The 23,659-nt window shown below is 34.1% G+C and overlaps 2 protein-coding genes across 3 annotated transcripts; one reads left to right on the top strand and one right to left on the bottom strand.

The window, feature by feature from the left end:
* The first annotated feature begins 583 nt into the window (after positions 1–583).
* LOC141703933 (calcium-transporting ATPase 9, plasma membrane-type-like) lies at positions 584–14,317 on the top strand. Of its 2 annotated transcripts, none has more exons than XM_074507308.1 (33): positions 584–942; positions 1,757–1,873; positions 1,954–1,993; positions 2,717–2,829; positions 2,957–3,088; positions 3,182–3,271; positions 3,674–3,743; positions 4,591–4,661; positions 4,784–4,867; positions 4,942–5,019; positions 5,115–5,186; positions 6,123–6,206; positions 6,301–6,383; positions 6,476–6,584; positions 6,654–6,709; positions 6,800–6,842; positions 6,956–7,039; positions 7,550–7,687; positions 7,832–7,897; positions 8,051–8,149; positions 8,349–8,462; positions 8,664–8,831; positions 9,039–9,098; positions 9,987–10,148; positions 10,374–10,490; positions 11,078–11,176; positions 11,615–11,752; positions 11,933–12,033; positions 12,708–12,753; positions 12,866–13,000; positions 13,093–13,200; positions 13,301–13,392; positions 13,895–14,317. In XM_074507308.1, the coding sequence occupies exons 1-33, from the start codon at positions 745–747 to the stop codon at positions 14,013–14,015; spliced, it is 3,288 nt and encodes a 1,095-aa protein (XP_074363409.1). In that variant the 5' UTR covers positions 584–744; the 3' UTR covers positions 14,016–14,317. The 2 variants fall into 2 exon arrangements, with proteins under 2 accessions (XP_074363409.1, XP_074363410.1); XM_074507309.1 differs by having other exon boundaries at positions 8,352–8,462.
* A 146-nt stretch (positions 14,318–14,463) lies between these two features.
* LOC141703934 (protein MANNAN SYNTHESIS-RELATED 1-like) lies at positions 14,464–18,825 on the bottom strand. The gene is made up of 6 exons (XM_074507310.1): positions 18,480–18,825; positions 17,962–18,103; positions 17,775–17,845; positions 16,540–16,625; positions 15,372–15,945; positions 14,464–14,992 (listed from the first exon to the last, which is right to left on the bottom strand). Exons 1-6 carry the CDS (start codon positions 18,594–18,596, stop codon positions 14,714–14,716), a joined length of 1,269 nt encoding a protein of 422 aa, XP_074363411.1. The 5' UTR covers positions 18,597–18,825; the 3' UTR covers positions 14,464–14,713.
* Between the last annotated feature and the right edge of the window lie 4,834 nt (positions 18,826–23,659).

Raw genomic sequence — 23,659 nt, forward strand, 5'->3', positions numbered from 1 at the left:
TTACTTAGTAAGTCTTGTAATCTAATTACTATAAATAGCTAATTTAGCTAATAAAATGAAGCACAACTTTTCTCTCCATCTTCTATTCTGCTATACTTCCTCTACATTAAACATAACTAATATTTTAATTCAAGGTTTATAACGAAGGTTTATAACAATTTCAATATTATTACATTTCAATTATACAAATGATGATTTGGGAAGAGTAGTTGTTAATTCAAGGTGAAAGAATTTGTGACAACCAACGAGAAGTATGAAAATGAGCAGCAAGCAAGATACATAGAGACAAGTTAAATTTTTCAGAAACGAGAAAAAGAGAGAGACAAGTTGGATGATTACTAGTACAAGTAGACTATTTTTTAGCTTGTCGCTGTAACAGGAGATTGTAAGTTATAGATGCATGCATAGAGTGAGCTCACAAGAAAACACATGGACTTGGGTCAAATATGATTCTCGTTTGAACCAAACCATATAGATTAAGAGCGTGTTTAACGTATTACCTGACGTTAGAATTTACCAAAAATAGCAGCAATCTGATAACCGATTTATCATCCCTAACTAGTCCTCTGCAAATTTTTTTTCTCCAGACCCTCCATTTTTATTTGTTCAACTATATTACATTACTATCATTTACACATACGTATCTGATACTTTGCAGATTTACTGTTGGGGTTGGCTCCGTTATCCGGTGCCATCTCCCCCCTCCCCTTTTGCATTGTCGTCTGTTGTTGTTTCTGCCTCTTGATGACTAGCGCCAATATGGACGATGTTTTGTCCCCTTCCGGTTTGGATGTTGAGTCCGGGCCTTCTCATGCTGCCTCTGTTCTTCATCCTCGTCATTCTAATAATACTTTTGGAGATGAAGATGACGAAGAATTTGACGACCCTTTCGACATTGCTCACACCAAACATGCTCCCCTTCACCACCTTCGACGCTGGAGGGTATGTTATCTTGTTTCTGATTGGAACCTCCTTATTCTTTCTTTTGGGTGAAGACCGTATGTTTTGTATTTTTTTCCCTACTCTGTGCTCGTCTAAATTATATTTTTTCTTATAATTTAATTTGGACGGAACAAATTTGTAGAATACAACATCAAAAAGTGCAGAACAAATGATTTTTATGGCGCTAAAAGAACGTACGATTTTAATGGGTTCACATGCTAAAGTGGCTCTCGACACATGTACATGGAAAATTAGAAACATTTACGTAATTGCTTATTGCGATTACTTATTCTACAGAAGTAGGTATAAAATTGAACTTAAAATGTCAGCTTTAGTGAAAAATCCGGTTATGTTCGAGACTGAGAGTAATATCTAAAATTCAGATTCTTTCTGATTCTTGAGAACTTCGCTTAGTTCTCATGCTTTGTGGGTATTATTCATACAATGATACTAGTTTAGCGAGGTTAACTATCCATCACATTTTTATTGTCTTGAAACTAAGACAAGAGCTTTATCGTTATGTTGAGTTGCAGCATGCCGGTTCAGTTCATATTGTTGTATTTGATATCAATTTCCGAGGTATCTTGTTTATTCTAAATTTTTAGGTATTACCTATTAAGTTGTCTGAGAGAGTAAGAGGTTTTACTGAAGAATTCTTTGTGGGAGTTTTAATACTAAAAATGAGTTCTTGCTTATGAATTTAAACTTACAGTGGCTGAGCATTATCTTTTTCTCTCTCTGTAGTTACCGGTAAATATAATCATTCCTGAGTTGAGTTATGATCTTTTCTGACCATACATTTGGTCTTTTGCAGCAAGCAGCACTTGTACTTAATGCTTTTCGTAGATTTCGCTACACCTTGGACTTACAAAGTCAAGAAGCGAGAGAGAAAAGAAGAGGGCTGATCAGAGCACATGCCCAAGTCATAAGGGTAAATCCGATAATCATTTCATTTAAAAAGACTTGTTAACCGTCATACCGTGTTTCTAAACTTGGTGTAATGAATTTTAGGCGGCATTGCTTTTCAAATTAGCTGGGGAGCAAGCAATTGGTATGTATCCAACACCAATACATATTACAATATGTTTTGTTATTAGTGGTGATATTATTCTTAGTTTTCATATACTATTACAAGGAAAAAAAAAGCTAGACAGTCAGTTCATAGTTTTACATAAAATGCTTAAGTTACTGAAATTTGACACACCATGCCTCCACTGAGGCTTAACCCTTGACCTCTGGGTATCTACAAGGCTAAAATACGTCTAACATTTTTACTGAATAATGCACACATATTGCTAATTCCAACTCAGAACTACATTACGTTTAGAAGTTAATAGGCTTTTCGGCGTATGATCACTGTTCTTTATGTATTCATTTTTCTAAAGTCTAAACCGTATACTACTGCTCCATGTCCAAAGAGAACTTATACAATGAAGTAAACATTTAATAATTTTAAAAAACAGTTTGGGAATATGATATATTTGTTGCACCTAGGACTGATGATTTATATTTTTCCTTCAGATAGCAAGGTTTTCCGTCTATGTAGTAGCCATATGATCATATCTGATATCCCCTAACTTCTTTCTGTTTAACCTTTTTTCCCTTTGAATAATACTCTGACATTGCAACTTCTCTAGCATCAAACCTTAACAAGTAACGAACACACATCATATGCTGCTCGTCTTTAATTGTATACGATGAATATGTTTATGTAGCCTGTTTATGGGATCACCTTCACAATTATATTTATTATACTTTTGTTGTGTTCGTGTAGTCAACAGTGATGTAACTCCCCCAAAACCAAGTGGTGATTTTGGAATTGGAGTGGATCAACTATCATCATTAACGAGGGATAGTGATAGTCCTGCTCTACAAAAATATGGAGGGGCAAGTCTCTAAATATTTTATAATAGTTGCAGATCCTATCCACCTTGTCGTATTTTGTTTCATTAAATAAAGTTCTTCTTTTTCTTAGTAAAATATTGAATTATATACCAATTATTCTTTCATTCAGGTTGACGGGTTGTCTAAGATGTTAAACACACATCTTGATAAGGGGATAATAGCAGATGACGATGAATTATCAAAACGGAGGAGTACTTTTGGATCAAATACATATCCAGTAAAGAAAGGAAAGAGTTTTTGGGTATTGTGGAATTTTTGTGTGTTAGATACTTACTATGTTAAGATTGCACTCTCTTTCTAAAATTTACTCATATTTTGGGTCATGTTTTTGTAGAGGTTTCTTTGGGAATCTTGGCAAGATTTAACATTGATTATCTTAGTAATAGCTGCAATAGCATCATTGGTACTAGGAATAAAGACAGAGGTGAGTTTGGAAATGTATTAATTGATTGGATATGTCCATCAATTATAATTTGTTGCTGCTATAAGCATTATTCGAAAAATTGTTATTTCTGAAGCTCCTACCTGCCCCTCTTGTCTTTTTTACATACATATTTGAAGGCTCTGCTATGTTATCTGATGTGCACACACTTGACTCATGCATGGATGTATATAAATATAGACATATATGTTTATGAACAAAATTCAAGAATGATGGATCAAAGTTATTGGTTTTTTGGTCCTTAAATGTATGTTCTTGCTTTTCTGAAAATTTGTCTTCACCCTTTGTACTGTTCAGGAACCTATCACATATGTTTGTGAATTTTCTGGCCCTTGTAGGGCTAAATTCTATTTCATTAAAGTTGTTTCTTCTTTATTCTTCTAGGGGATAAAAGAAGGGTGGTATGATGGAGGAAGCATTTCATTTGCTGTTCTTCTTGTTATATTTGTTACAGGTATTACTAATCTGCATTATTGGTTTTCTCATTTATATATGCAGCTGAAAAATGAAATTTAGGTGCACAATGGATGTAATAACTGTTAGAATAGATTGGCTTCTGCAACTTTTGGAACATTTTAATTCCTGCTCTTGTTCTTCTGTGGAATCTGACGTCGATTTTGCCTGACTTGAACAACTGTACTTCTGAAAATCCTTTTGTTAAAAATAATATTTTTTTATAGGGCGTAAAAGAAAACCTTGAAATGCTGGGACATGAGGATACATAACTAAAAATCACTCCCCAATGGTTCCATAATACTGAAATTTTGGTGTTTATATGTTATACACATTAATATATTTCGCTTCCTCATGGGTTTCTGAAGTGTATGCTTTGCCATTAGGTGTGTTCTCCTTCTGCAGATCAGTTGTTCATGTTTAGTCTGAACAAAAATGATAATGATCTATGCTCCCTTGATAAGCCAAAGAGTGACAGCGATTGACCTGGCTATATCTTGACCACCATCATGAACCCCAATTTTTTTTCTTTTGCTAAATCGCATGAACCCCAAATTAAATGTATGAGTCCAATATTGGCCAGTCACCTGATTTTTGTTTTACATATGGCTTGTGTCATTCGGTTGTGTACATCCTTACTGGAACAAAAAAATTCAATTTGAAATCTTGATGTTTCTACTACCTTACCTTCATGCTTTTAATATTGTGAATTTTCATTTTTTAACCGTAATAGACATATTACTAAAAATATGGTTTTTCTTGATTGTAGCCTCTTGTAGAAAACGATGACTTGGCTGCACAAGCACATATGTGTACTGATATTTCTTTTTGTTTTATTCATATAACAGCAACCAGTGATTATCGACAATCCCTCCAGTTTCAAAATTTAAACGAGCAAAAGCGAAATATACATGTGGAGGTAGGGATAGACATCGCATAGAACTTTCGTAGAAATCCCTCACCCCTTCCATCTATTTCTCTTCATCAACGTTGTTTTAAATTCTTTGTTAATGTTGACCTGAAATCCTACATTTGTTGCAGGTTATTAGAGGAGGTAGAAGGGAGAAGATTTCAATTTATGAGCTTGTAGTTGGTGATGTTTTACCTCTTAGTATAGGTGACCAGGTGAGTATATTTGTAAGATTGATCTTTAGCTTCACTATTAAATTGTTAACATGTTTCTTTGGCTTCCTGAGCAGGTTCCTGCCGATGGCATCCTAATAAATAGCCATTCATTAGCTATTGATGAATCTAGCATGACTGGTGAAAGCAAGATTGTAAGCTAATAGACCTTCTTGTTCAGTTTAATTTAATATGTTGATCATTTTAATAATGTTGAGTGTATCTTCTAAAGTATAATTTCAATGTGTAGGTCCAAAAGGATCTAAAAAAACCATTTTTAATGTCTGGTTGCAAGGTAGCCGATGGTACTGGAACAATGCTGGTAAATCATTTAATTCTTTTTTTGGTTCTCACGTAATTAATTTCTTTATCATTAGTAATTTTATTCATTATAATTTTGAATATATTACAAGGACAGCAAGACTACTTCATCTGGATAATTAAGATGTCTATGCTTTTTTGTCAGTTAAGTCTTTACTGAAGATAAAACAAAGCCTTTTCTTATCAATGTTAAAAACTCATCTGCAAATATTAGTCAACTAAACAGAAAGGTTTAGTCGTGTGGAACTTTCTTTGAACAGATATAATATCCATAGTCCATTCCTATAACACTTGCCTGTTAGGTGCGCAATTTAGAGAGTATGAGGACATGGTTCTTAGTCAGCTTGTTATTGTTTAAGCACTTCCCTTCCTGTATTCAATCAACGCACACTTAAATGACTGACTCATTTGGTGGTTCTTAGGCGACTTACCTAAATCTTATTGGCTGTACTTGCACATAATATGATGTCATAGATTGATGAAACTATTGATGACATCTTTTTGTTTTATATTGTTTTGGTAAAGATCAATCACAGAAATTTAAATGCTCACTGATACATTCCTCTACTGAGGCCTTAAACCTCAACCTCTTTGTACCAAGAGGTGAGGGGTAACCGCTAGGATGACTTGCAGAGCTATTGACCTCTTCCTTGGTACTGATGTCTGAGGAGTCAATAGCTCCTGTTTGTGCATCCTTCGAACATCCTATTGTTTCTAGTTTTCTTGTAACCTTTACCTATTCATGTAAAAAGCTAACAAACTGTATATGATGCTGTACAAAAAGATAATCACCGAGTAAAGTAGGACTCTAGTATGTTTAATCGCCGGATGTATAAATATTCCCAATGTCATTTCTAGGTTTATCTTTTTTTGCATCTTTCTAATAAGCTATGCACTTCTTGCAATAATTAGCAAGTGCTGTCACTCCTTTACTTAGGTTACTGGTGTTGGACTCAACACTGAGTGGGGACTTCTAATGGCGAGTATTTCAGAGGATAATGGTGAAGAAACTCCCTTGCAGGTGTTCTTCTGCGACTATAATACTATTTACCAATTTAATGGTCATCCATTTCTACTTCCATCAAAGTCTATAAATAATAATCTTTGACTGACAGGTACGCTTGAATGGTATTGCAACTTTCATAGGCATTGTGGGACTTACAGTAGCTCTGGCTGTACTTGTTATACTCTTAACCAGGTAACTTCATGACTTGCTGAATAAAACAAATTCGTTAGATTTGCAACCTAGCTGGTTACTCACAGTTGCAATTGTTGTAATGTTTTTTCAAGATATTTTACTGGAAATACAAAAAATGCTGATGGATCTATTCAGTTTCAAAGTGGGAAGACAAGTGTTAGCAAAGCAGTAAATGGAGTTATTAAAATTGTCACTGATGCAGTAAGTGCTGTTTTACCGTGTAAATCACTCTATGCATAAAGATTCTTAACCAACTTCATTGTTATTTAGGTCACTATTGTTGTTGTTGCTGTTCCGGAAGGGCTTCCATTGGCTGTTACATTAACGTCAGTATGATTCTGTTGTTTGCGAATCCTAGCATCCACTTCTTTACTATTTTCCAGTATCGCTTAAATATTTAATGTCTTAAATGGCAGTCTGGCGTACTCGATGAAGAAAATGATGGCAGACAAAGCTTTGGCAAGTTACTTTTTCTCTGTTCAACAACTGTAGTTTTTATAAGTTCGACCAAGATAATAATCTGCGGTTCATCGAAGTCATGTAGTATGATTGTAACAGAAATTAGTATGCAGGTGCGCAGGCTTTCAGCTTGTGAAACTATGGGTTCTGCAACAACAATATGCAGCGATAAAACTGGAACTTTGACTTTGAATCAGGTTAAAGTTTTGCATTCTTAGGTTTATTATCTTCTAGGAATTGATATTTCTCTCCAGTTATAGCTTGATATTGGTGTCTGAATATAGGCTCTTTGAAAATCTGAAGCATACAACAGAATGCATATGCATGCTGATAGGGAATTTAAATGATTCAGCACATTATGATAACAAAGTGTCAGTGCCATGAAAGTGTTACATTTAACGCCAGACACGCTTTCCCACATGGGACATAAAAGGGATCTTCGTTTCTATACAGGAGGCAACTTTCTTACTACACAAGAGCCGAAAATTGCAACTATTTATCTATGAAAATATTTAATGATTTCCACATTAAAAATCCAGTTTTATGACGGATATGTGGGAAGAAAATAAGTTAGGGTAGAAAAGTGGCACCGACTTCTCTGCTCTGGCACCTTGCATAATGCAGTGGTCACTTGTATCCTGAATTTTATTATTTATGTGTATGACTTTATCGATAAGTTCGGTGATTGACTTGATCTCACCATACAGATGACCGTTGTTGAGACTTATATTGGGAGAAAGAAAATAAGTCCACCTGAAGATTACTCAGAGTTGCAAACAGAGGTTTCTTCTCTACTTCACGAGGGTATTGCAATGAATACTACTGGAAGTGTATTTTCCTCCAAGGTATTTCCTGGGTTTGTGTATAGCACCTTCATTTTTCATCACTTGATTATCTTTTGCGTTGCACTACCTACACTAAAGTATCTTTTGGATGTTTTGATTAAAAAACTACCTGGAATCTGTGTTTGACAATGTTACATCTGATAGGATGGTAAAAGTACTGAGGTTTCCGGATCTCCAACAGAAAAGGCCATTCTTCATTGGGCTGTCAAGGTACTGATGCTATTTTTTAATCTGTCTTTTTCAATAATTATAACTAATTGAGATTCCCCCAACCCCAAACAAAAGAAAAAGGAAAGAATAAACATTAAATTGATGGTGAACCGATGTAGATGCTGAATAATGCCATGTCCTTACTTTTTGCAGTCTGGAATGGAATTTGACAGTGTCAAATCAGAATGTACAGTCTTGCATGTCTCTCCTTTCAATTCCACAAAAAAACGAGGTGGTGTTGCACTACAACGGGTAATCGATTGAAATACATGTTGTTTCTATAGTTATAATTACTGATCAATCGTATCGTCTGAATATTTCTTGCCAAGGAGACTACGTTAAAAATTTCTGATGGTTTTTCTTTTTGCCAAGTCAAAATTTCTGATGTTTCTTTATATTTAGTATGTCCGAGGCTTCAGACCAGTAAAATGATTTCTTTTCGATATTATAGCAGACAGATTCACAAGTTCATATACATTGGAAAGGAGCAGCAGAAATAATTCTAGGCTGTTGCAAAAAATATCTTAACTCAGATGGTTCCGTGCAACCAATTGACAATGAAGTGGTCAGTAATTGCATATCTTTTTTAGCTAAATAGTTATTGCATATTTTAATGGTTCAGATTAACAAATTTGCGAACGAAGTTAATAGAAGTCAAGAAATTTCCGTGGCTGTTTATATATTAACATAGAAGCTGACTACAACTGTAAATTTAATTTTATAAGAGTCGATTTTCATTCATGATGTCCACAATTTACTGTTATAGGGATTTTATAAGAATGCTATTGAAGATATGGCTGCAAAAAGTTTGCGATGTGTTGCCATTGCATATAAGAAGTGCGAAATAGACCAAATCCCAAACAATGAAGAGAACATGGCAGAATGGGATTTACCCGAAGATGACCTTGTGTTGGTTGCTATTGTTGGTATAAAGGTACTATCTCGATCTGGACTGGTGTTATGGTTGTTTTCTGTTCCGTCTCTCCGTTTCTTAGTAGCATCAAGTGAAACTTACTTTCCAATGTCAAAATATTTCTAGACCTTTGCAAATTCTGAGGATTGTGAATGCACTTTCCTTCAGCAAATGTTCTTATGTGACCTTCAGTATCTTAAATTGCCATGTTTTCAAATACATGAACAGGATCCTTGCCGCCCAGGTGTCAAAGATGCAGTAAAACTATGCAGTGATGCTGGGGTGAAGGTAAACAAAATGCATTTAAACTAGATACGTATTGTAATTCAGACCGTGTTATCATGTGATGATAGGTCAAATAGTTTGTAGTACCGTTCATTAACTTGAGCATATATTTTGTCTAAATTTTAGCTACTATAAATGACAAATGACAGTGTCCAACTTGTAAGTAACCAGTTGCACTAAAAACTTAAGGTGTCAGAGGAAGGCCCTAACACACACTCCCCCTCAATGGTACGATACTTTTCGTAGCGATTGACCTGACAACATTCATTAACCAATTCCAATACCAATACAAATAATTAAATTGAACAAATGTGGTTGGGAGGACTCAAATCCGAGAGCACTCCCTAGACCGAGCTCTAATACCATATTAAGTAACCGATCGAACTAAAATCTTAAGGTGTCAGAGGAAGGCCTTAACATAATCTTATACTCACTTAGATGAGATACGCAAAGGGCGCAAAGTGCATATATAATTCGTATAATCTTATTACTATACACTATTCGATGCTATGTAAGATTTTCTCCTACTTATATAAGATCAGTCATGCTGGCATATTCGTGTTCATGAGTTAAATGCTGCATAGCCTCTCCAGGGAGAGGTTAAGCAATGGTATTACCCCCTCACTTTGCAATTAGTCTGTCCTTACTAATGTGGAATTGTTTTTCAAATATGCGCCAAGGACACATAAAAGCTAGGACTAAGCAAATAAGTACCTCGGAGTTTTCCCTCCGAGTTATATATACATGTTGCACGTACTGAAACAGGGTGAAGAAGTATAGATAATTTGAGTCCTTGACTTGATTGCTAGCCTTGAGTATAAGTAGGTTGCAAACATAAAGATATGTTGGAATGGATTATTGTTAATCAGTTCATTCTCCCCATTACTTTAGGTACGCATGGTCACTGGAGATAATATTCAAACAGCGAAAGCAATTGCTTTGGAATGTGGAATACTAGCTTCAGATGCAGATGCTAGCGAACAAATTATTGAAGGCAAAACATTCCGTGAATTATCTGAACAAAAAAGAGAAAAGGCTGCACTAAGAATTTCGGTGCGAACCATTTTTCCATTTATCTTTGCTATATATTATGATTACATAAGCTCTGCCTACAAATTTACCAATTAAGCTCCAATGCACAACTTATACACAAGATGTACTACACTTTCAATGCACTGGTAGAGCTTCATTGGTGAAGTTTGGAGCTTATCTATCAATAACCTAATATAGCAGCATGCCTTGGGAGAATTTGTTAAATGGTTGCATGACTATTTATAGGTTATGGGAAGATCTTCTCCAACCGACAAGCTTTTACTTGTTCAAACCCTACGCAAACTTGGGGAAGTAGTTGCTGTGACAGGCGATGGAACTAACGATGCTCCTGCACTTCATGAGGTTCGGCTCTATATCTGCGGCTGTTCCAAATGTCACTCTAGACTCTCAAATTTGCTTTTACTTGAGATTAGTAAATAATATTTGGTTTAATTGAAGATAAATGCATCATACTGACTCTGTTTAGTTCTTGATGTTTCTCATGCAATATTTTTTCCTCTCCCTTTAAAAGAAAAATTATGTAAAATGTTACTTTTGGTTTTTGCAAGCGCTGTGATGTTCCATGTGCCATCTTGCAACCATTGAAACACTCGCAAGACTAAGAAGAAAATACATCTTTTTAATTAGTGCTTCATATGATTACTCAGTTACATGCCTGACTCATAAAAGACTCGCGATTCTTATTTTCCTTTGTGTGTTAATTATTGCTAACTGTCAGATGTTGATGAGATTGTAATTCTGTTAAATGTTTTCAAAGTAGGTGTATAGGGAAAGCTATATGCCTTTCACTATTGCTATTGTTTGAAATGATTTTGAATGCTTTACTTATAAATTTCTATCTGCAGATCTATGATATCCGATTGTGTTGTTTGTGGTATTTTTATAAGTTCAATGTTGTTGATTAATTATTTATTACCTAATCTTTATAGGCTGACATAGGGCTTGCTATGGGCATCCAAGGAACTGAAGTTGCAAAAGAAAGTTCAGACATTATAATTTTGGATGATAATTTTGCCTCAGTAGTAAAGGTTAGTGCCGGTCTACCTCTTACTCTTTAAGAAAATTTGGAATGCTTCTTAATTTATGAACCTGTTAATGTAATTCCACATCAACCGGAACATTTGATCGCTTGACCTCTAATAAAATAGAGTCGAGTGGTACCGTTGTTGATTGTACCACGTAAGCTTGCAGCTACCAGTTCTTAGATATTTATCTAATCTGATATTCAACATTTAAAGAAAGGCAACTATTAAACAAAATATTTGCAGAGGATTAATTAGGTGTGCCACAAAAGTAGGAGTATTTTGTAAGCATTACACTTAGATATCTTAGTAGAAGCGAACAGTCATTTGGCAAAGGTGCAAGGGAAGAAGTCTTGTTGTCACATGCTTAATGTATACTGATTCTTATTTATCATGTCTTATCGTCACATGCTTAATGTATAACGATTCTTATGTATCATGTAGGTTGTTCGCTGGGGTCGATCTGTTTATGCAAATATTCAGAAATTTATCCAGTTCCAGCTTACTGTAAATGTTGCAGCTCTTGTAATTAATGTTGTTGCAGCAATCTCATCTGGGGATGTACCCCTTACTACAGTGCAGGTTTGGTTCTCTTTTTGTGAAATTTACCACCTTTGCAATTCGGTTTGCTTAAAAATTTCTCTGAAGAGCCCTCTAAAACAGGAAATTAAGAAAATAAATTATTAAATATTATGAAATTTGAAAATGTTTATATTTTTTTCTTATTTTGGAATATTAGCTTCATTTATGTTTTGCTTTCAGCTTCTTTGGGTCAATCTCATTATGGATACTCTGGGAGCACTTGCGTTGGCCACTGAACCACCGACAGACCATCTTATGCATAGGCCGCCTATTGGCCGAAAGTAAGTATTCTAAAAGCCGGATTTTTTTTATTTTTTTTTTATGAGTCACTGGTTTGTAATTTGAGACATGCAGTAGATGTCTCCTGTTTTGGTATGAAATACAAGGTATGTTATCATGTGAACGATCACTGCTGTAAAAACTAAAAATTCCTTATTATGTTAATCTTGTCCTAACAATCTCTGCTTCCAAGAGTTGGGGTAAACACTCTGCTTAAAAATTAGAAGTTCATGAAAAGGGAAGAAGGAAGATGAAGTTAAGCTTCATATATCTTGAAAAGAGACGTTAGTGATATTGATTTAATCTGATATAGCCAGTTCTGTTTTTGTGGCTGACTCGTAGATAATTTAAAGCATTGTAAACATGTTCTTTTGGGAACTGTGATTTCCTTGACATGTAAAGAACTAATTCCTGATCTGCAGTTTGTTTTCTTTGATTTGATGTGCAGATGAGTTAGAATGAGAAAAGTGTTGAAATGTCATGTTCATTTTACTCAGAATGCAAGTCATAATGTTTGATGGCTTGACTTTATATATTCATGTGTTCCTATTCAAAGTACTCAATGCATACAGTACATCGGACTAGGATTTGTACCGTTTCAATATATGATGGTATTGGTAGTGATCATCAGTTAATTATAATAAAACAGTATCTGATTTTGGTTGTATATCCTCAGGGAGCCCCTGGTTACAAATATCATGTGGAGAAACGTGATTATACAGGTCCGTATAGTATGACTATGAATCTATGATACTAATTTTTAAGTATATTCTTTGCTATGACTTGTACCATCCCCGTCTGTTTAAATAATTTTAATTGGTTATGTTGTTGCAGGCTATATATCAAATTATGATACTTCTCGTATTCCAATTTCATGGAGAGAGTATTCTTAACTTAAAGGATGATGGAACAGGACATGCAAAGAGGGTGAAGAACACCTTGATATTCAACGGATTTGTCTTCTGTCAGGTAGGTATTGCAGCTAACCATGAAGCAGAAGTGAATAGGAGTGTAGGAGAATGTTAAAAATGAACATTAGTAATAAATCCATCACCTTACAGATATTCAATGAGTTCAATGCGCGAAAACCAGATGAACTGAATGTCTTTACTAGAGTGTTGAAAAACCGCCTTTTTGTTGGCATAGTGGGAGCAACATTTGTACTTCAGGTAAGAGGTCATATATCATTGTTCCTAGTTAAGGTTTGATTTAATAGCGCTATTATCTAACAAAGGTTTTACAAATTGTATTGTTCTTGTTGAACGACAGATAATAATCGTGGAGTGCCTTGGAAAGTTTACAGATACTGTTAAGCTTGACTATAATCAATGGCTCCTTTCACTTGCCATGGGTATTTTCAGGTTTGTTCGTACGCTAGAACTTATAGTATCTCAAAAGTTAGATGCGTGTGCAAGCACACACATGCTCCAACACAGGCTGTGTCTCTCTCTCTATATATATATATTTGGTATCCTTATATTTTGTGTTAAACCTCCAAAGCCGCTCAGAGTCTGCCCCTCAAGGAGCATTACAGATTTAACGTTGAAATTTGAAAGTTATACCAAACCAAACAGTGTATCCCGCTTGTAGAGCCGTGTCCTAAAAAAATTACTAGTATATAGGCAAATCTTACTTCGTCCAAGGAGAGACATTGTTTCGGTGATGACCCCAGCTTTGACAGTAGCAAAAAACATCATTCAGATAGGGTAAGATTTGTAAAGGAATAGACGACTATTGAGGGATACAAAACTACCTCCTCCAACACGGTGCTATTAAATTAAACAATTACTGTAGATTCTTCGAATACTAGGCAGATTTACACAATGCCAGCCACAATTTCATAATGGAATCTCCTTGTTTCAGCTGGCCGCTAGCAGTCATCGGAAAATTTATCCCAGTTCCAAAGACTCCCTTGGGCAAGGTCTTCAGCAAGCCATATCGTCGATTGGTAGGTTCTCGCAAGGCATATACTCCGATGGCCTAAAACATCATCCATGCAGTAGTTTACTTGAGCATGAAGTTCAGATGATTTATGGATACTGGTGCTGGCATGACTGGAGATCTCGGAAGACTCGCTCCTCCATGGATATGTAAAAGTTGTATTTAATATAGTTGAACATTTAGCATAGCCACGTTATTACATATCCATCTTGCATTATGTATTGCAAATACTTGATGCCTCAAGTATAAGCAAAACACCCATCATATATGTATAATGATGCTATACACGTCACAAATTTCACACCCACAATTAAGCCCATAGTACCGATTTACGATTTATCTTGAGTTCGGCTTCAATGTATTAGTATACACAGATAGATAGTTCATCTCTGTTTTGAAATAAATGGTAAAATCTCCGTTTAACTTGTTTTATACTCTAATAAAAAAAAACGTAGAGTTTTACATAACTTGTATCTTTTGGTGCAGCGCAGTTCTCTTATAGGAATTCAGATGCATAAATACAAAATATCTTACAATTATAACTCAGTAGTGTTTGACACCTAGCAATCTTGGGGGTAAAGGGTGGAAGCAATCTAACAAATTTGTTTGGGTATTTTAAGTTCCAGTTTGGAGTATGAATCTTACATGCAATTCCTTGTCATCTGTCAAAGAATTTCAAAAAGGTAACAATTGGAAGAATGACCATTACAGTATGCACTGGAGCTCTTGCTGCCGTCGAATTTAGCAAAAACAGGAATAAGCCAAGTGGTTCTTTCTTGACACATAATGAGAAACAAAATCTGCCACAGCCGCAGAAGAACTGGCAACGTTTGCTGGTACAAGTATCTGAGTCTTGCCTGAAGCTATTCTCTTACCAGCCACGTTGGCATAGAACAAACCTGAAATTGCTGGTACAAATACGTCACTCCGAGAACTGATGTAGAAGTCAATAACTTTTTCAAACTCAGAAGCATCAGCATTGAGGAACTTTGGCTTTTTATCTGCTGGCATTATTCCTTCCTGCAAATTAAGGCAAGGGTACATGAAGAAGTAGGGTGAGAGTAAGACACCGGACTCTATCTAGAAACTGAGTATATGAATTAAGCTAGTCTACTAAGAAAAGCTCTGGTTCAAGTGTGCTTAATGTTTGATGTAACTGAGCAGTTTTACCATCCTCGGTTAGTGTTCTGTAATTATCCTTATGAGACGTACTAAACAAATTTGTGTTTACTGCACTAAAAGTATCATACTAGTTAACCTATAAGGCATTGAGAGGTGTGGTTGGACTTTATTAACCACTCAAAAGTATTTGACCTGAACTTGAAAATGATGCAGGGACCTAACAAAGTTATCACAACATGATTAGCATGGTAAGGAGGACAAACAAAAGCAATATCACCTTTGTGTAGGTCTTGGGGAATAATTCCTTTAATACATTAAGACTGTCGTCCCACCTTGATTGGGTCAAATATATAGCGGTGTCCTTGTTGAAACCAACCTTCCTCAAGAATATTGCAATCTCTTGTGGACTGTAACACCTTTTTGACCCGGTGCCATCATTTCCTTGGCAACCCTTCTTCTCCAAAATATCAGCCCTCAAGTCTACGGCAATAAATTGGCCATCTGACTTTCGACTTAGAGTCCGGAGCCGCTCAACCATTGAGTCAACCACTTCTTGAACTTCTGGTTGTAGCTCTAGAGTTCCAAACATTGCCAAACATGCAACTGAGTTGATGTCATTGTCAGTCTTTTTCATATTCACTGAAGGGAAGTAAGTTGCCAGCCTTATATTTCCCTTCGCTCTGAAAATTGGTTCGATTTGCTCTGCAATGTGACCATCACTGACACGGTTGGGGACCCTTAGAACCTCAAGATCTTTTGCTGATATGTGATCAGGTTGGTACTTTACTATTTTGACTACCCCATCCAGACTTTTTATGAATTTCTCAACATCATAGATTTCTTCAAAGTTCCTGGAAGGCATAAAAAAGATACTTATAAATTTGTTTTCGTCATTAGTATTTTCAAGTCGAAGCAAATAAATCAGTCACTTGTTGCACCTGGAAGAACACTTATTGAATAAATGTGTATCATATGCACCATGTTTAGTGTGTTCTATTTCAAGGATACATTGTAATGATCAATTAAGCATATTTTTTTAAATGGATATTGAAAGCTTTATATAGTAAACGTGAACTAACAAGGTGAATAAATAGGTACTGTAATACTTTGGAAATTTAGAAAAGTTTGGAAGCCAGGCATGCTACTAAGTTTGTGTACCATAGAATTTATGTATTTTATATCGGCTTGTGGTAGATTCACCTATCCGAAACCTGAAGACTGTTCTTATATATCCATATGTATACAGTTATCCCTCATTTTCAAGACTTCAATAGGTGGGAAAAATTCACAAGAATTGCTTACAATTGTTGCGCCTTTGTATTATTAATAGTAAACTGGTGCTTTCTCTCACTAAAATTTAATAGGTTGAAGATATTCTCAAGACTCCTGTGAATTAAAGAAGTATATATAGGTGCTAAAAATAAATTGCTGTATTGAGCCTTTACCTCTTATCACCAGGTTTGCTCCCCCTTATGTCTGGAACTACAAGAGTGGCCCTCAGGTATCTTGCCACAGCCACAGCATCAGCAATCTATTATTAACATTGCAAATCCAGGTTGAAATTAGCGAGAGAAGAAAAAGTGAATTCGTATTCGATAAGACGATATTAAAAATGCTTTATTGCAAGCTAGGAACCTATGGATTGCAGCTCTGTGTAGGCAGTCTACATCTGGTGGATCGTGTGCATGAAATTTAGTAGTTTAAGCATATGCAGGTGACGGGAAAAGCTTTCAAATACATCTTCTTACATTTAACTTTAGCGAGGTAAACAAAATATCTCACTGAACAAGTGTTGGTTTGTCTCCACTTATAAGTTATGGAATGGTGAGAAAATGAATGAAATTTTGGAGAAATAAGAGGTGTTAGTTAGGCATGTAGGTGTTATTGGAGATAGTGAAGCAGCTCCACACAATAAACCTGGTGCAGCATGCACACAGACTAGCATACCTCAGCAGCATTCCTCTGGTTCACAGCTCATGACAGCTGGACGAGTTAGTTAGGATTTACTTGATTAGTTTCTGTTGGTATATAAGTAGAAGCTTTCATCTTTACTTACTCAACAAGTTAATTAATATATTCATTCTCTGTAAAAATGAATGCTATGCTATGGATTCAACTGAGTTGTTCTTGTTAGATAATTGTTTTCTTCTTTGTTGATCATCATAAAAGGATGAAGTTTATCAGGTGTGTGGAGGTCTATATATGATATGGATACAAATTTCTTATGATTAGAACTGTGAAGGAATTTATGGAAGTTATGAATGACCATTTATTTTGAATATGGGAGGAATTAACCGTAGTTTAAATTTAAAGAATGCAATGGATCAAGGAATATGTATTTGTTATACACATCCTGAAAAAATTCAAATTCAAGTAGATTATCCCCTCATTTCACTACATCCAAATGAATACAGCCTGACATTTTAAAGAGAATTACATGCTACAGTTTTAAGTGAATTGGTAAAAAAAAAATTATGAATCTTTAAAATGAAGTACTAACTGCAGAGTTCATCATCCATAATCACAAAGAACTTCATTAAATAAAAAACTGAAGCTATAGAGTTCACAAGCCATAATCACAAAGAAGTTTAATAAGAACAGAATTTCCAATCGAATCACATTTTCAAGTAGCAATATATGCTTTATTAATAATACAAAAGATACGCAGATGTTCGGATACCTGGGAGACGTGGTATTCAGGACCGTTAGTTAAGGAGAAAGTAATAAAGCCTTGTGATTGCTCTGTCTCTTCTGTTAGACAGATAAGAAAAAATGGTTAGAAGATAATGGGCATCGAATACATAATCAGGTAAATTACTTAAGATAAACACGATATTAAATGCAAAGAAAAAAACATAAACACAGACCCAAAACTGGCTTGGTCCAACAGGGCTTAAGATCGAGGACATCCTCCTTCCAAGGGCCTTCGGTTTCCTTGGTAAATGTTTCAAGGCTGTTTTCCGAAGCTTCATTAGTTGTCTCATAACGCACGGTTGTGGATTCCGGATGCTTCAATTGGAGTGATAAATATAAAAAAGGATAAATTAGCTATGACAAATTAGTCCTGCCAGGTAAATTTATAAATCTTGAAAAAACTGAAACATTGTACTAGAAAATAAATATAAGCAACACCACAGCTTGCTGCTTCACAAACACACAGTAAAGACTCATCATTGGAATAGAAAAGAAGCACATCAGCTGCAAGTCCATTTGTAAATCCAAAAAATGTGGGGATCACAAGAACTGGTCTATGTTTAAATGTTGAAAGCAAGAAAAGGCACAATCTTTGTGGGTAAGAAGCGAGTGTGTGTGGACAATGAATGAGCAACTGAACTTGAGATGAAAAAATGAAACAAGAATCTATAAAAAGAAAGGAAGGACATACTTGTTGAAGAGGAGGAGTGTATTGACGAAAGTGTTCTCTATGGATCATGTTACCAAGCATTACAAACATTGTTATGGTTAGTACTCCTGCTACTAGCTGTCTTGGATCCATCCCCATTTCCCAACTACTTGTCTTCTTCAGATCCAACCTCAACTACCTCTCTCTCTCCTTCTAATCTCTCTCTCTCTCTCTCTCAAGTGAAGCCACAAATCAACACTTAAAAAGACACACACACACACACAAAGACAACAGCCAATAAGAAGCTCCCACAAGAATATAATACAGTGGGGGAGAGAGGAGCTGGAGTGAGCGAGTGAGCAGGAGATGCTACAACCGGATATGTATACTTTATTTGTCTTAACAATTGATAATAATATAATACAGTTAATACTTGTATCAAGTTTACTATTTGTGTACACGGAACAAGTTGGGCGGGTTGGGAGAATTTAACAACCCAACCCAATTAATTCGGTTTTTCAAAATTTCAATTCAACCCAAACCATTTAAATTTGTAACCCAAACCAATTTGTATACTTCGGTTTGGTTCGGTTTGATCGGTTTATTAAATATACAAAATTAATATAAAAAATTATAATAAAACATAAGGTTTCAAAATTTAAAACACTTGAAAATAGTTCAAAACAATATTACAATCCTCCATATTAAATAGTCTTAAGCATCTAATTTTCGACATCAAAAATACTAATAATATTGCTTACGTTTTAAATATTGGAATGAATCATAAATGCAAAAAATATAACACTAATTAAACATCTATTGTTGTTACGAAATGAACTATGAACACGGAGGTTATAAGTTACATTTAGAGTTAGAGATATATGGATCTATATAAATGGCCTAAACATAATTTTGGATTAACTTATTAGCATGTACATATATATTTTAATCGGGTTGAGTTTGATTAGTTTAAAATTATCGAAAATCATATCCAACCCAATTAAATCGGGTTGACATTTTTTCAACCCAACTATATATCGGGTTGAAAAAAATCGGCTTGGTTCGACCGAAATAGGGTCGATTCGGTTTGGGTTGGTAAAATCGTGTACGCCCCTAGTCACTATTTATAATTTGATTACTATTACTCCTGTACTTTCCAAAAATAAACACCTGTCACTTTTTTATTTATATACAGGGAGGAACCATCTTATAAGAAAAGGAACTTACTAATATTACGGAAACCTTTGAATATCTAGCATTTTTCTTTATAAACTTGCATTTTACAAAAGGTTGTATATAAGTCTAAAATAATTAGTATTGTAAAAATGTATTCCCTCCATCCCAATAGTATTGTAATATATTTTATTCGTTTCAATTTATATGTTCAGCTTTTTATAATCAAATCAACCCAATTTTGACCGAAAATTTAATATTATATATAATCCAATAAAATTATAAAAAATATACCACTAAAAAGTACATGCAACCTACTTTAATCTGTATTTTTTAGTTTTTAAAATAAAGAAAGATTTCTTATTATGATCAAAATTGAATCAATTTGACCACAAAAAAGTCAGAACATGTAAATTAAGACAAAAGAAGTTTTTTTTTAATTCATAATAAGTTTCATTTAAGTGTATTTCACATATGTGTGAATTTGAAAACGTTTGAATTTATATATTTAAGTGCATGTCAATGTCATTAAAAACAGGGTTTTGAGGCACAGAATAGAAAGCAAACTATAGTAACATGATGATATTGATTTCCGGAAAAAAGGAAACATGATGATAATGAAAAAGGGCCATTGTTGCTAAATTTTATGAAAAAAAGAGAGAAATAAATAAATAAATATAAATTTAGATTTTCTAATAAATAAGCACTAAAATTTAGTGATTAGGGCTTATTATGTGCCCTTGACACACATTACAAAGAACGATATAAATTCTCAATTAAAATAACTCGTGTTTTATTTATACAGGTAAACGATGAAGTGTCGGCATGCATGGGTGATGTCCTCAAAAATAGACTGTTGTCGGCTGCCGGTTACTTCTCCTTGATTAGTGATCTGATTTTCACCAACTTCTGTTTTATTGGTCAAAGTTTAGGGTTAATAATAATAATAATAATAATAATAATAATAATAATAATAATAATAATGATGACTTTTTTTTTAAAATAATCAAGTTCAAAAATATTTTTCCAAAAATATTTTAAAAAATTTATAAACTGTATATATTTTTGCAAAAATATGATATTCTGCCACTACATGCAATTTCATGTAACCAAAAAAACTCGATGCAGTTATATATCGAGTTAATTTTGGTTACACTATATTTCCGCAAATATTTTTAGAAGATAGAAAAAACGTAAAAAAATTTAATATTTTTGATAATTTTCTAATTATTATTATTATTATTATTATTATTATTATAAATAATGATTACATTCTAATGGAAACAAATTCATCAAAATATCACTTAATTCTTAAGAAGTATTTTAGCAAATTCAACCTTAAAAAAATTGTTCGTAAATAACACAGTGTATTATTAATAAAAGGTACGTATGATTAATAAAAAATTTATTAAATATTAGTAGCGTTGGGGTTGTCTCACGTCGTCTGTGGAATAGGCAGTTTGCTATAATATAAGCAGTCAAATAACTCCATTAGAGCATCTCCAACCATGTAGAACCATTAGCTAAAAATCATTAATACATACTATAAATAAAAAATATAGAGATTATGTAAAAAAAAATCCATCTCCAATGATACAATTTCCTTATCTAAAAATATAGCCAACCTCTTGATATGTATATATTTGTTCGGATCAGATATCCGCTCCATTTATGTATATTTATTTTTTTAACTTAACTTATTACAAAATTTATTTAAAATTGACAATTTCAAATAATATTAAAATATAAGTAGAATACAATAAAGTTCAAAGATAAATTACAAACTAATATTCGCTTTTTGAAATAAACTTAATGGTACAGTATTTTGATTTTAACATTAAAAAAATGATGTTACGAAATGGAATTATTATATGAATTGAGACTTGTGTTATGCGACTCTAACTGGGGTTATAGAAATGGGGTCATAGAAATGGACGGGACTCTAGAGACTGAACCGAACGAAGTATAGATAATAGGACTTGATATATATATATATATATATATATATATATATATATATATATATATATATATAAACCAGATCGGGTTATTAATGTATCGGATCGGTCTAAATCCATATCCGCTCAATTTATAATCGGAATTTTTTTATCGGATCGTATCCCAGATCGGATTCTTAATAGGTCGATCCATATCCACTAAAATGGTCTCGGATCGGATTTGCGCTCTATTGCCAGGCCTATGTGTAAGGGGTAATTTGCTAGAATATAAGCAGTCAGATAACTCCATTAGTATGAGGTCTTTTGGGATGTGCCAAAAAACAAACCCGTACGGACTCGACCCAAAATGGACAATATCACCTTGATTCATGTGGTTTGCAGGCTATTGCATGAGCCCGTAGGGTTTACCCAGTGTACACCCGAAGGGTAGCGCCTGCGGATTAATGTGGAGTTAGACTTGTTTAGCAAGTCTTTATTCAATTATTAGGTTAGTTAAACATTTGTAATAACAAAAATAATTTATAATTCATCAATTAATTGTGATTACAATTTTAGTGTGGATGAATGTTAACAATAAAAACAAAACCTAGCAGAAGGGTAAGGGGGGTTGTGAAAACTAAAAAAAACAAGAAGGTAGTTTAAGAATACAAGGCAGATGGTATCATCTACATCTACTCTGTCTGTTTTGACCCTTTGTTTATCTGCCACCGACAGTCAGAGAAAATGATACGAGCCAACGATAACCCACCCTCCCCACCCTTTTTTATACTCGTATATTTTTTTATTAATTTATTTTAAAAATACTAACAACGTATGTAAATTCTAAAGTATACCAAGCTATTGCAGTAAACTACACATATTTCATCAACCGTCGTTCTCACTTCTCACACACACACACTCCTACTACGAATATCACACTCTATCGCACCGCCAATTAGGGAGAGTCTGCTAAACGACTTTTTATTAAATTCCCAATTTGATTCACATTTCTCACTTGCTCCTATCTTTTACTATTAAACTAATAAACTAAAATGTTGAAATTACACTAGTTCCTGCATACGGATCTTAAATGTCATGATCTGATTAATTCCAAAATGCAATTAATTATAATGAACTCTCTCTGCGTTCACTTGAATTCTGCCGGTGAAAACATCTCAAATTTTTAAGATGTCGTTTGAGAATAAATTTCAGTATCTATTTTGATACCTTTAACACCCCTCTAAATTAAAAACAATAGAAACGGAGATCATATAAACTCAACGCATAGCTGTTGATGCAAATTGTATAGTTTTTTTTTTTTTTGAAGAAATGCAAATTGTATAGTTAAATATAAATTTTATTATGAGAAACTTATAAGATAATCCAAATCTTGAATAATTTAGGAATCTGAATCAATGATTATTTTTATAAAACTGATACAAGTCCTGACAAATAAATAGAACATGCATCGACACTTGACCCCTATGGACCAAAGTCACCAAAAACTGGGCCGATTATTTAATGGGCTGAACTAGTTATTTGTGTATTCCAAAGAAAAACATAAACAGCGAATCTGCTCCTAATAGCACTTCACTAGTTCACTAGCCAGGGTCCGCTTAGGTTTTGATCAAGGTCTGTTATCCTGCAAATAATATATATATACAGGGTCTATTTCAATAGAAATCAATTTAGAATAGAAACTAAAAACCAGAAACCAAATAATTTTTTTAAAATTAATTCGAAATATAACACATATGGTATGCAAATCGATCGTTGAGAGATGTAGAAAAAATACAGTGAAATCGGATTTTAAAAAAACCTTACGGTTTAACGGGAAAAATCAAATTAAAAACGGAGGGGAAAAGCTGAAATTGGGTGTGGGAGGGTGCAGAGTTGTTGGGTGAGGTGATTTAGGGGATCATTAGATTAGGTAGATCTAATGGTTTAAATTTGTTGCTAGTTTCTATTTTAATTTTAGTTTGTATTTGATCATTCCCCTATATATATATATATCAGGGAAAAGCTTTTAATAATTAGAGCATATGCACGGGTTGAATTAATTAAGCAATTCAACAGCTATATTAATATTTCAGTGTAAAAATATAATGCAGC

The sequence above is a fragment of the Apium graveolens genome, unplaced genomic scaffold, assembly GCF_009905375.1.
Source record: "Apium graveolens cultivar Ventura unplaced genomic scaffold, ASM990537v1 ctg720, whole genome shotgun sequence".
Classification (NCBI taxonomy): Eukaryota; Viridiplantae; Streptophyta; class Magnoliopsida; order Apiales; family Apiaceae; genus Apium; species Apium graveolens.

Coding starts and splice junctions, on each gene's coding strand:
- LOC141703934 (XM_074507310.1), bottom strand. CDS start 18,596: ATGGGGATGGATCCAAGACAGCTAGTAGCAGGAGTACTAACCATAACA. Junction 17,846..17,961: donor TTGGACCAAGCCAGTTTTGG/GTCTGTGTTTAT, acceptor TCTGTCTAACAG/AAGAGACAGAGCAATCACAA. Junction 15,946..16,539: donor AGCAAACCTGGTGATAAGAG/GTAAAGGCTCAA, acceptor TATGCCTTCCAG/GAACTTTGAAGAAATCTATG.
- LOC141703933 (XM_074507308.1), top strand. CDS start 745: ATGACTAGCGCCAATATGGACGATGTTTTGTCCCCTTCCGGTTTGGAT. Junction 3,272..3,673: donor TACTAGGAATAAAGACAGAG/GTGAGTTTGGAA, acceptor TTATTCTTCTAG/GGGATAAAAGAAGGGTGGTA. Junction 11,177..11,614: donor ATTTTGCCTCAGTAGTAAAG/GTTAGTGCCGGT, acceptor TGTATCATGTAG/GTTGTTCGCTGGGGTCGATC.